Source organism: Lepidochelys kempii, chromosome 17 (genome assembly GCF_965140285.1).
Source record: "Lepidochelys kempii isolate rLepKem1 chromosome 17, rLepKem1.hap1, whole genome shotgun sequence".
Lineage (NCBI taxonomy): Eukaryota > Metazoa > Chordata > Testudines > Cheloniidae > Lepidochelys > Lepidochelys kempii.
The window spans coordinates 1,096,286-1,108,810 of record NC_136396.1 but is presented as its reverse complement, the minus strand read 5'-3'; the positions used below and the strand labels follow the sequence as shown (position 1 = coordinate 1,108,810).

General features: G+C 49.4%; 1 protein-coding gene across 6 annotated transcripts in view; it reads left to right on the top strand.

Moving 5' to 3' along the window:
• The first annotated feature begins 74 nt into the window (after positions 1–74).
• SMG6 (SMG6 nonsense mediated mRNA decay factor) overlaps positions 75–12,525 on the top strand; it is a 165,353-nt gene continuing 152,902 nt past the window's right edge. For 3 of the 6 annotated variants that reach the window (XM_073315354.2, XM_073315350.2, XM_073315355.2), the window contains exons 1-4: positions 75–207; positions 3,604–5,374; positions 10,477–10,669; positions 11,933–12,043. In XM_073315354.2, coding sequence (XP_073171455.1) covers positions 114–207; positions 3,604–5,374; positions 10,477–10,669; positions 11,933–12,043 — 2,169 coding nt within the window. In that variant the 5' untranslated portion in view covers positions 75–113. Of the gene's footprint in view, positions 208–404; positions 575–2,345; positions 3,062–3,603; positions 5,375–10,476; positions 10,670–11,932; positions 12,044–12,525 lie in introns of those variants that run through there. The other 3 variants (XM_073315352.2, XM_078849247.1, XM_073315353.2) reach the window with 3 other exon arrangements.

Here is a 12,525-nt window from a genome sequence, read left to right as displayed (position 1 = left end):
GGAGCCGGCCGGTTTGGCGCACGCGCGTTCGGAGCGGAGCGTTTGGGCCCGCCCGGCTGCCGTCCGTCCCCTCCCTCGGGAGGGGGACCGGAGGGGGCGGGGCGGGAGCGAAGATGGCGGCGGAGCTGGAGCGGGTGCGCATCTCGGCGGCGGAGCTGAGGGGGAGCCTGGCGGCGTTGGGGAGGGCCCCGGGGGGCGGGGGCCGAGGTGAGACTTCAGGGCCCGGCGGGCTAGGCCCCTCCCCTTCCCCAGGAGAGCCCCGGCCCGGGCCCCGCCGCGGCCCCCGAGCCCAGCCGCTTCCCGGCCCCCGCCGCCGCGAGGGAGCCGCCGCGGCCCGCGCCCGCCTGCCTGGCGCGCGGGGGGAGCCGGGGCAGGGGCGCCCCGGAGCGGGTCTGCGCGGCGCAGTCCTGTGGGGTTCCGCCCCGGGCCCCTGCCCCCGGGCCCCTGCCCGCTGCCCGCGGGCCCCTGCCCGCTGCCCGCGGGGCCTTCACAGCCCCGTGGGGTCGGTGAGAGACGCAGCCCAGCCGGGGGAGTGAACTGACTCTCCGCGGCACTGGCACGGAGCGAACCCAGGGTGTGCAAAGTAAACAGACTGAAAACACAGAAGAATCCCCCCCCCCACTTTCTGTTTCAGGAGCGTGAGGTGCTACGTGTAACAATAATAAACAGTTTCGTACAGAAGTGTGATTTTACATTGATCACGTCCTCTCAAAATAAAGTGTCCTTACTGTGCTGGGTGCAGCTGGTTAGTTGCAGAGCCTTGTTCTGGATCTGAGTTGTTTATTTCCACTGCGGGGCTACTGGACTGCAGCTCTCTGGGCTCTAACTTCTCCAGTTCTTTTTGCAGTTTGGTTTTGTCGTCCTATGTGAGGGCCACCTCTCCATTGCTGGCGTTCGGTTTGCACCAAAGGAACACCCAGCATTGAAATATGTAGGGCACAGAGAGGGGTCCTGAGTTTACTTGATGATCGAGTCTAGAAAACCTCTGTACATGCTGAATTTTAAGAGTCTGTATTGGGCTGCAACTAGCCCTAAATGTGAGAAAACTGATAGACGCTTTCACTATTTGGGCCAGAAGTAGCCCCACAACTTGCCTGTAAGAGTCTGTGCACTCCCTGTTTGAGAAACGCTGTGTTCATGAGAAGTTAAAGTCAGTAATCCATGTATGATATTCTGAAAGCTGCATGTCCTAACAGAGGTATATTTGCATCCTCTGAAGTTCCTTCTGCTTGCTTCTAAGTGCAGAGCTTGCTTAGGCTGTGCTGCTGGCCAGTGGTGACCAGTTAGGTTCTGCAAAGCTCTTGGCCTGCGTTCTCATCTTCTTTTCTGGGTTCTTGTGTTGTGCTCATCACTGCTGATCTACATTTCATTGCTGGTGTGGTTCATCATCCATTTCATTTTGCTGCATGGCTGCCCCTTAACGCAGCAGTTTCCCAGAGGTCTCTGAGTATAGCACGGCAGATAAAATGAACGAATGCCAAGAATTCCAGTCGCACTCTCTGCCATTTGCTTCCCCATCCGCATAATGGGGTTAGGTCTTACCTGACTCATGGGAACAGGTGAAGAGGGAGTGGGTTGTGAAAGTTAGTTAATTAAGGTTTTTACAGTGCTTTGAAGATGAAAACGGCTAGATAATTGCAAAGGAGTACTAAAGGCAATCCATCCCATCATCACTGCTTTCAGGATGCCCTTCTCTGTTTGCTGCCCTGCAACTATTCTTGCCTTTTGCTATTGTCAGGTAGCAGGTGTAGCAGGACTTGAATGATTCTGTCTTGGCCGATGCTTTCTGTGTAGCCTGTAATGTCCAAAGCATCTCAAAAATTGTCTGTAGTTTCACTGCTCTGTAAAGCACTTTGGGATCTACTGATGAAAAGTGCTATATACAAATTAGTTGTTGTTAGTTGGATGGAATGGTGGCCCACAAGTCGTTTCCCTCTGAATTTCTTGACTGGTTTTGAGCCAGCTAATGTGATCAGCAAGGCAAGTGTGTGTCCAGGTTACAGAAATTTGCTCTGAGCTATTGTGAACAGAGTGGAGCTTTGAGACTGTGAATGTTGGCTTCACAGATGCCGAATTGTTGTTTATTCAAGGCTGCTTGTGATGGAGATTTGGCAGTGGGCTCCCACAGCATAGAAAGCTGCACTAGCTTACTTGTTGATTATGAGTATATGCTGTAGTTTCCTGTAAGTTATCCCAGGTATTGCGGCTGTCAAAAGTTAAAGCAGTGAGAGTCAGGACTGCTGCATCTCTTCCTATCTATCCCCAAATTATTAGTCAGGGTGTCATTGAGATTCATTTGAGACTAATCTAGAAGTGCAGCTGCTACCTTGACATCCTCATTTCTCTCTGGTCTCTGACAGCACTGTTGTTTGGTTATAGTGAAAGCAATTTAATACCATACGGGTTTATGGTGGTGTCACAGCAATCAAGTTACTTCTGTTAGGTTATGTGGAGGATAAAATCCTCCAAGGAGAAACTGGGAAGCTGAAATTCTAAAATTAAGTTTCATGCAGCTAGACAAACTGTGCCCAACTATCTAGCAGACAAGTATCTTCAGAAAAAGTCCACCCTCACCACTCCCATTTCAGAAGCTTCTCCCATCAGTGCTCTGTCGTCATGGATGCAGTTTATCCAGTGTTCTAATGACAGAAACCTCAGAACTGCCTCTGGATCTTTGTTTGTTACTGTCACTGAATTGGTTAGGCTGCTGGGAGTAGATTAGTGAGAGAGGATCTATAATCTCCAGTATGTTTGCTTCAGAGGGAGGTGTGTTCTTGCTTTGAGTGATTTCCCTCTGCTAGGTACTACTGAGTCCGTCTTTTCAGTTGGTATGAAGTAGAAACCATTCTATAATATGGTGTAAAACCCCAGCTGAAGATACAAATTTAATAAGAATTATGTATAATGCTGCTGCATGTGATGATATTATTTTACATGGTCTTTTTCATTCCAGTTGTGTTCTTTTAAGTACTTCTAGTATTAATATCATTACAGAAAGAGAAATTTAATGAGTTGTGGGCCTGGGAGAAAAGAAGTCTTCAGTGCTGAGTTGAAATGAGATGTAAGTAAATGAGGCAGGGAATGTACAGGGAGCTGTTCCAAATGGCAAGAGCTGCAGAGGGAAGGCACATGCACCACCAACAGGCAGATCAGGGGAGCAGAGAGTGAAATCAGGAAAACAGCAGCAACAAAACCCTTAGCTTACACTCTGCTCTGAGTCTCCCAGTGTATCTTGACTGTTTCTGAGCTTGTAAGCTGCTTGAGGCTAGGGCTGTTTTGTACATGTGTTCTGTACAGTGAGGGTTACATTGGAGGTGCTTAACAAATAGTAATAATATGTATCCTGAAATAAGGCCATAGGCTCAGAATCATAGGCTTCCTCTCTGCCTCCTGCTCTTGCATTTCTCACTCCTGCTCTGTGTGATTTCACATAATACCCAGATAAAGAACTTCAGCTCTGATAGTCTCAGTTTTAAAACTTCTGCCCCTCTTGTGACCATTAAAGACACTTCACATTTCTCCATTGTCTGTGTCTCTAACTCTTGCCCTGCTTTGCTGTTCCATAACTGGAATAACCCCCGCCTCTTTATCTCTTCTTTACAGAGAACATGAAGGAACTGAAGGAGCCCAGGCATCGTAAAGATAACCGGCGTCCAGACCTTGAAATCTACAAGCCTGGCCTCTCCCGGCTTAGGAACAAACACACACTATTAAAACAGGAAGCCTCAGCGTCTGAAGGGACCAGATCTGAGGAATCCAAGGATGAAACTGCTAGTGACAAAGATCCTGCGGTTACTGGAGGGGGATCTCAGGTCACTGGAAATCTCAGCAAAGGTGACAGCCAGAAGCAGAATGGTCCCTCCCAGGGAAATGGAGAGATGGAAAGTAAAGCTATTTTTCAGAGCCAAGAGAATTTGGATAAACACTCTGTCCCGGATGACTGGTGTCCCAGGATCATCAGGAGAACCAAGAAGCCAGACCAGCAGATCTATCAGCCTGGGAAACGCCTGCAGACTGTTGCCAAGGACGCAGCCAGCCAGCCAGCCAATGCTGAAATCGTCAGTAAGATGGAGCAGCTGAGAGTTGAAGGAGATGAAGAGACTGAAAGGGACATTGGGAAAGGCAGCAACAGCAGTAGAACTAAACTGAACAAAGAGGAGAGGGAGGGAAGCCTGACTAGTGAGGGAGTGAAAACCACAAGGGGGGAAAAAGGAAGGCGGGTAGAGCGGGCTGACAGGGTCAGGAAATCAAGCGATGACTTGATCCAGGGGAAGCTGGGATCTACAAAGCGATACTCCCGCTCTGACAAACGGAGGAACCGATACCGCACCTGTAGCACAAGCTCAGCAGGGAGCAACAACAGCACAGATGGACCCCCACTGGCTGATGGGGCGAAGAAGCGACAGGAGCGGGCCAAAGAGAGAAGCCGTCCTAAAAAACAGCTCTCTGCTTCCTCCACTGACTCTCTAGAAGATGACAAAACTGGGGAGACAGATGCTTATGGCTCCAGCAGAAATTCAGAGAGAAAGCATCTGGAGCAGAGCCGAGCTTCTAAAAGTGAGAGTGAGTGGAGCAGCAATGGGAAGGAGGTCAAGGGAGCCCTGCACGTCACCTTTGACAACAAGACCATGAGCAGAGACATCTGTGTGGCGCAGACAGACAAGAAAAAGCCTCCAAAGTCTTTTAATGTAAGTGACTCCATAGAGGCTGTGGAGTTGAAGGGCAGGGAGCCTCAAGGGAGAGGCCGTGGGATTCTCATCCTGCCTGCCAACACAGACCTCTCTGCCAGTGCTGCAGGCTCTCCCGAATCTACTCAGTCTGGGCCCAGGCTCCTGCTTGGTAGTGGTGGCAACAAGGGGCCCAGAGGCAGGAGCCGTGGAGGCACCATGCGCAGGTTGTGGGATCCAAACAACCCGGACCAAAAACCTGCTCTGAAGAGCCAGACCTCACAGCTTCATTTTCTAGATACTGACGATGAAGTGAGCCCCACTTCCTGGGGGGATGCACGCCAGTCCCAGGCCTCCTACTACAAATTTCAGAACTCTGACAACCCCTATTATTACCCCAGTCCAAAAGGCCAAGGTACTCAGTATCCCTATGGAGGATACTCTTTGCAATATCAGATGGGCCCCAATAACAGTGTTTACCCTGGAGCTTACTACCCCGGATATCCAGGCCAGTCAGGGCAGTATATCTGCAGCCCCCTCCCCTCTACCCCTTTGAGTCCTGAGATGGAGCAGCAGATGAGGAACATACAGCAGCAGGAACTCAGCAAACTCCTTCGAGAGGCTGGGAACCAGGAGCAGCAGCTCAGCAACCTGCTTTCCAGAGACCGCATCAGCCCTGAGGGTCTTGAGAAGATGGCACAGCTGAGGTTTGAAGCTTTCACTTCAGGCTACGCTGTGTTGGGCTGGGGGAGGGGATGAGCTACAGCATCAACCCACTGGGTAAATGTTTGCAGAAATACCACCCTCAAATGTTTGATCTGTCCTTGGGCAATTGCTTGAGAGGGGCTGGTGGTCAGGCCACGGCCCAGCTACATGATGGTGAGGGGAAGCGGACGTGGCTGCCTAGCTTGTGACGAGCCATGCTGCAATTGTGCTAAAGGGTTTGTGTGTAACTGAGTGAAGAAAACCCAGGGAGAACCTTTGGTTCCACTGGCTGTGCAGAAGCAGCCTTGTAAATGAGTAGGTGGCCTGACATTGGAAAGGCACAGGCAGCAGCTCTCTGGGCTGGCGGCTAAGTCTCCGCATCTTTTAGTTAGAGAATCTCATTGCTACGTGGAGGGGAGAGGAGTGGGGCTGCTGGAGTGGCTCCTGGTGCGGGAGTGTTTCCTGGCCTGGGGTGGCTGGGAGCTGAGCGACTGCAAGCCCTGGTGTGCTTACATGTGCTCAGCCATTCTGGTAAGACGACTGCGTCCCTGGTTTCTGTCCAGCAGGCTTTTCATTCCAATTCTGATCCACAAGACAGCCTGTTATGTTCATTTACTGTCTGTTTGATTGTGAACGTCTCCGGGCAGGGACCACCCTTCTGGTATTGTTTCTGGGGGATTCTGGTGCTATATAATGATGTAATAATGCTGGGAGTTTTAGAACTGAGTAGATTCTCTCATTGCTGACACAGTTAAACTCTGTGCCCTCCAGTGGGAATGGCCTGATGCTGCCACATAGTGAGGAAGAAATGAAATTGGCACCCTTGTGTGTAGTTAGCTTGATGACAGCAACAGCTCCTGCTCTCCAGCTTCCATGTTTACTCAGTGACCTTCTTGTTTCCAGGGCTTCTCTGGTGACTTGTTTTCATAGCTGACAACAGCAGGTTCAGCAAGTGAATTAATTTCTAGACCTGTTACCTGTTTTTTGGACTCTCACAATCCAAGCTCCATGGAGGGACATGACAGGACTTTGCTATGTTTTACTGCAGACGGCATTAGATATTCCAGGGCTTCTTAAAGGGCATCCTTGAAACAGCAGTGGCAGCAACACCTTATCTGTTGTCAAACGGCCTGAAGATGCTAATCGTAATATGTACATAGAATCATAGAATATCAGGGTTGGAAGGGACCCCAGAAGGTCATCTAGTCCAACCCCCTGCTCGAAGCAGGACCAGTTCCCAGTTAAATCATCCCAGCCAGGGCTTTGTCAAGCCTGACCTTAAAAACCTCTAAGGAAGGAGATTCTACCACCTCCCTAGGTAACGCATTCCAGTGTTTCACCACCCTCTTAGTGAAAAAGTTTTTCCTAATATCCAATCTAAACCTCCCCCACTGCAACTTGAGACCATTACTCCTCGTTCTGTCATCTGCTACCACTGAGAACAGTCTAGAGCCATCCTCTTTGGAACGCCCTTTCAGGTAGTTGAAAGCAGCTATCAAATCCCCCCTCATTCTTCTCTTCTGCAGACTAAACAATCCCAGCTCCCTCAGCCTCTCCTCATAAGTCATGTGTTCCAGACCCCTAATAATTTTTGTTGCCCTTCGCTGGACTCTCTCCAATTTATCCACATCCTTCTTGTAGTGTGGGGCCCAAAACTGGACACAGTACTCCAGATGAGGCCTCACCAATGTCGAATAGAGGGGAACGATCACGTCCCTCGATCTGCTCGCTATGCCCCTACTTATACATCCCAAAATGCCATTGGCCTTCTTGGCAACAAGGGCACACTGCTGACTCATATCCAGCTTCTCATCCACTGTCACCCCTAGGTCCTTTTCCGCAGAACTGCTGCCGAGCCATTCGGCCCCTAGTCTGTAGCGGTGCATTGGGTTCTTCTGTCCTAAGTGCAGGACCCTGCACTTATCCTTATTGAACCTCATCAGATTTCTTTTGGCCCAATCCTCCAATTTGTCTAGGTCCTTCTGTATCCTATCCCTCCTCTCCAGCGTATCTACCACTCCTCCCAGTTTAGTATCATCCGCAAATTTGCTGAGAGTGCAATCCACACCATCCTCCAGATCATTTATGAAGATATTGAACAAAACCGGCCCCAGGACCGACCCCTGGGGCACTCCACTTGACACCGGCTGCCAACTAGACATGGAGCCATTGATCACTACCCGTTGAGCCCGACAATCTAGCCAGCTTTCTACCCACCTTATAGTGCATTCATCCAGCCTATACTTCCTTAATTTGCTGACAAGAATACTGTGGGAGACCGCATCAAAAGCTTTGCTAAAGTCAAGAAACAATACATCCACTGCTTTCCCTTCATCCACAGAACCAGTAATCTCATCATAAAAGGCGATTAGATTAGTCAGGCATGACCTTCCCTTGGTGAATCCATGCTGGCTGTTCCTGATCACTTTCCTCTCATGCAAGTGCTTCAGGATTGATTCTTTGGGGAACTGCTCCATGATTTTTCCAGGGACTGAGGTGAGGCTGACTGGCCTGTAGTTCCCTGGATCCTCCTCCTTCCCTTTTTTAAAGATTGGCACTACATTAGCCTTTTTCCAGTCATCCGGGACTTCCCCCGTTCGCCACGAGTTTTCAAAGATAATGGCCAATGGCTCTGCAATCACAGCCGCTAATTCCTTCAGCACTCTCGGATGCAACTCGTCCGGCCCCATGGACTTGTGCACGTCCAGCTTTTCTAAATAGTCCCTAACCACCTCTATCTCCACAGAGGGCTGGCCATCTCTTCCCCATTTTGTGATGCCCAGCGCAGCAGTCTGGGAGCTGACCTTGTTAGTGAAGACAGAGGCAAAAAAAGCATTGAGTACATTAGCTTTTTCCACATCCTCTGTCACTAGGTTGCCTCCCTCATTCAGCAAGGGGCCCACACTTTCCTTGGCTTTCTTCTTGTTGCCAACATACCTGAAGAAACCCTTCTTGTTACTCTTGACATCTCTTGCCAGCTGCAGCTCCAGGTGCGATTTGGCCCTCCTGATATCATTCCTACATGCCCGAGCAATATTTTTATACTCTTCCCTGGTCATATGTCCAACCTTCCACTTCTTGTAAGCTTCTTTTTTATGTTTAAGATCCGCTAGGATTTCACCATTAAGCCAAGCTGGTCGCCTGCCATATTTACTATTCTTTCGACTCATCGGGATGGTTTGTCCCTGTAACCTCAACAGGGATTCCTTGAAATACAGTCAGCTCTCCTGGACTCCTTTCCCCTTCATGTTAGTCCCCCAGGGGATCCTGGCCATCCGTTCCCTGAGGGAGTCGAAGTCTGCTTTCCTGAAGTCCAGGGTCCGTATCCTGCTGCTTACCTTTCTTCCCTGTGTCAGGATCCTGAACTCAACCAACTCATGGTCACTGCCTCCCAGATTCCCATCCACTTTTACATTACATGTTTCTGGGCCAAGCACCCCAGCTGTACAGCTCACTTGTGTGCAGAAAAGACTATCTCAAACATTTGATGGTAGTCCAGTCTGGCAAATAGAAGTGTGATGACAAGTTACAGTGTGCTTCACAGAGAGCGTACGTAGGCTATCAGCGGGGACAAATGGTCATGTGTCAAGGAGAAATGACTGTACATGGGTAGCCTGGGAGTGCGGCGGCTAGAGCAGGATCTGATTGGGAGTCCTAGCCAAGGAGAAGAGATGTCGTGGGTCACTCTGTCGTCATTCTTCCAGCTGAGTGTTTTCAAAGGCACCCCTGGGAATCCCTTTACCTGTATGTTGTCATGCTTTCCTGACTTGACTGAAGTGTTGTAGCTTCATGTTTACCAGTCTTGGGAAGGGAGGGAAATGGGACTGTTGGTCTGAAGGTTGCTGCTGTTCTGTGGTTCAGAGGGCTGTATGGAAGTGCTTTGGGTTAGTAGCCAAGAGCCACAGCTACTCCTGCCTGTACTCTGTGGGGCATGTGGAGGGGTCTGTGGCCGGGGGAGACCCTGCTTTTTCTGCCTCCTGGGTCTCTTACTCACTGGTTTTTGTTACTATTTATAGATTTTGACAATGAGGGGACTGGAGGAACTTGTTTGTGAGGAGAGGTGAAAACAGCTCAGTATATATTGTAGCTTGGCAAAGTGACAAAACCCTTCTCCAGTTCTTGTGAGCTGTGTACACCTAATAAGGAACAGAATTAGCTAAGGTGGTCCAACAAGGTAAAATTGGAGCAGTGGGATGACGATGGGCAAAGGAAATGTAGACTGAATGTAGAGCAATCTTTCTGACAGCGGGATCATCTCCCAAGGGCTGTGGAGTCATTTACAGCTGGAATGGTTCAAGCTCTAGAGAACATAATGTAGGGAACAGTTCTGCCCTCGCCAGTGGAGAGCTATGGCGGGGAAGACCCTGATTTCTGTGGCAGAGAGTCTCTTTCTCATCTTCCCCCCTTTTATGTGGTCTAACTGGGGAGGTGTAGCATTCCCAGTTGCAGTTAATCACAGAGAAATGGAGTGTGTAGGGGGGAATAGAGACAAAGAGAATAAAGTCTCTTGTTTACTTGTTTGTTTTTGTCATGAATTTGTGACTTATTTTTGGTTGGGAGGAGGGGAGATTGATGCACCCTTCTTTCTATGGTAGGACTTTCCCTGCCCTCTAGTTATCTCTTTCCATGGCTTGCTAAATTTAGTGCTCAGAATGAACAGGTATTTGGGGGCTAAGGCAGCAGTGTGGGAAGGGCTTCCATGCATTGGATCGTCATTGAAAGTCTGTACATTCCCCTCTCAGTACCAAGATTCACTCCTGCCTGGAGGATCCCAGCAGTGAGGCTGTGGCAGGAGCACCCTCTCTCTTTGACAGGCCAGAAGGAACAGAGAGTGGCTCCTTTCCCACTCACCCTCCTGCATTGGGAGAAGTGTGTGACTGCAGCTGTTCAGATCTCTCTGCAGGAGTGTACTGGTGAGGGGATTCATTTGCTGTCTAATGGAACAGTGAGAGGTTGCTGGCATCTCATTTTTGTGTTGGATGGGGAAGTAGCAGGCAGTTCAGCAAATGTTCCCTGGCAGCTCTGAGTTTGCACTCAAACTAGCACAATGGGGCAGAGCCGTTTAGTTGCTGTTGTGTCAGCTGTTGACTATGTCTCCTTCTAGAGCGGAGATGCTGCAGCTGTATGAACGATGCATCCTCATGGATATTGAGTTCTCCGATAACCAGAATGTGGATCAGCTGCTCTGGAAGAACGCCTTCTATCAGGTGATTGAGAAATTCCGTCAGCTCCTCAAAGATCCACTAGGGGAGAATGCGCAGGAAATTCGGAACAAACTGCTTCAGCTCCTCGATGAGGTAAGAAAAGAAACACCTGTTTGAGGCTGGCTAGACCTTTGGGAGGAAGTGTTTTCTAGTTGTTAGAGCAGGGCTGTGGTGAGTCAGCACACCTACATTCTGGTCCAGTTCTGTATGACCTTGGCAGATCACTTCTCTTCTTCAGGGCCAGTTTAACTAAGGGTACGTCTACACTGCATGCTTCTTTCAGCGGTGTGTAGTGTACATACGCATATAGCCCCATGAGCACAGGTATATGTAGCAGTGTAGACGGTGAGACACAGCTTAGACACGTAAAGACATGCCTGAAGAGTCTGGGTGTGCACTTGATTACGTACTCCACACCACTCTCTACGTGCCCAAGCCGTGTCTCCGCTGCTCTTTTAGCCATGTAATGTCTGGCTGCCTCCCCACTGCTAAGGCCTTTCCCTGCTGCCGGAAAAGACTGGGATTGGGCAAAGGCTCTGGCAGGGGGAGGCAGCAGCTCCCCACTTCTGAAGCCTGTCCATGCCGCACAGAGCTGCTGGAGATCTTCCCAGCCATGGGGAAAGGCTGTGGTGGCTTTCTGCTGCTGAAGCCTCTCCCTGCAATCTGAAAAGTCTCCAGCAGCAGGGAAAGGCTCTGGCAGGGGTATGTTGCTGCGGTCTTTTCCCACTGTCTCCTCTCTTCCAGAGCGTTTCACGGACTAGTGTAGCTACACACTGCAGTGTGGACTCAGCCTGCTTTTCACTGTGGCAAGGAGCTACAAATACCCTACTGTGCAGTATAGAGGTAGCCTAGAGACCTGTGCAACAGCTGTGTGGACCCTCTTGTTTATTATGGTTTAAACCAGGCTTGATTTGTTTTGGTGTAAGTCAGTTAGGAATTAGTTTAAAATAAACCAAAGTAAACCTAGTTTAAACTGAACTAAATAAGAGCATTCACAGACTTTTCTACTGATTGAATTACATTGGTTTAAATCACACCTTTAATTAAACCACTGGACCTTTCTGGCGGAGGCAAGGCTTTAGTTTCCCTTCCTGTCCCATGAGATAATACTGATCTGCCTCCCAAAGATGTCATTGTTAGATGCTTTTAGATCCCTGGATGACAGATCCTAGAAGAAGGTAATTTTTTTTTTTTTTTTTAAGAAACAAATCCCCAGGGAGCGGGCTCTCTTCTGCCTTCCACCCAGCAGTGCTGGCTGTGAGCGAACTGGGCTCTTTCACCTGTGGCTGTGACAGACCTTGGCTTTGTGCTCACGATCATTGAGGGACATCACATTTGTCTGCTTGTTTGTTGCAGGGCACTATTTTCTTTGACAATTTACTTCAGAAGCTGCAGGTGTCATACCAATTCAAACTGGAGGATTATATGGATGGGATGGCCATTCGCAGCAAGCCCTTGCGGAAGATGGTAAGTAGGCTTCCCTTCCAGGACATGTTGTCCTTGGTATCTCACATGAGAGCTGTCTGATGAAAACTCTATCATGGCATCATCAAGAAGTGGGGGGCTCTTTATACCGATGACAGCATGTTCTCAGGAATATTTGCTCACTTGTTCTGATAACTCAGAGTTAAACAGCTCCAATGTGTTTATTGGTCTCATGTTTCTTTGCAAAGGTGAAGAATTTTGTTCTGCCTCAGCATTCAGACCAGGGCTCGAATGGGGAGTAGGTGTTAGAAAGAACCATGATTAGTGCCTCGTTTATTGAATATCCTCTTTGTATCTATGTTGAGGCCAGGTCAATGATGGGAGAGAAAGAACAGCAGTGTCACTTCTATGTGACCTAGTAGCATGTCAGCCCTGGGCGGTGGAGCATGAGTGGGCTCACCTAGCAAGTGGTGTTCTCAGCCCAGCTCCATTTCCTAGTGGGTAGGTGTCCGCATCACAACTAT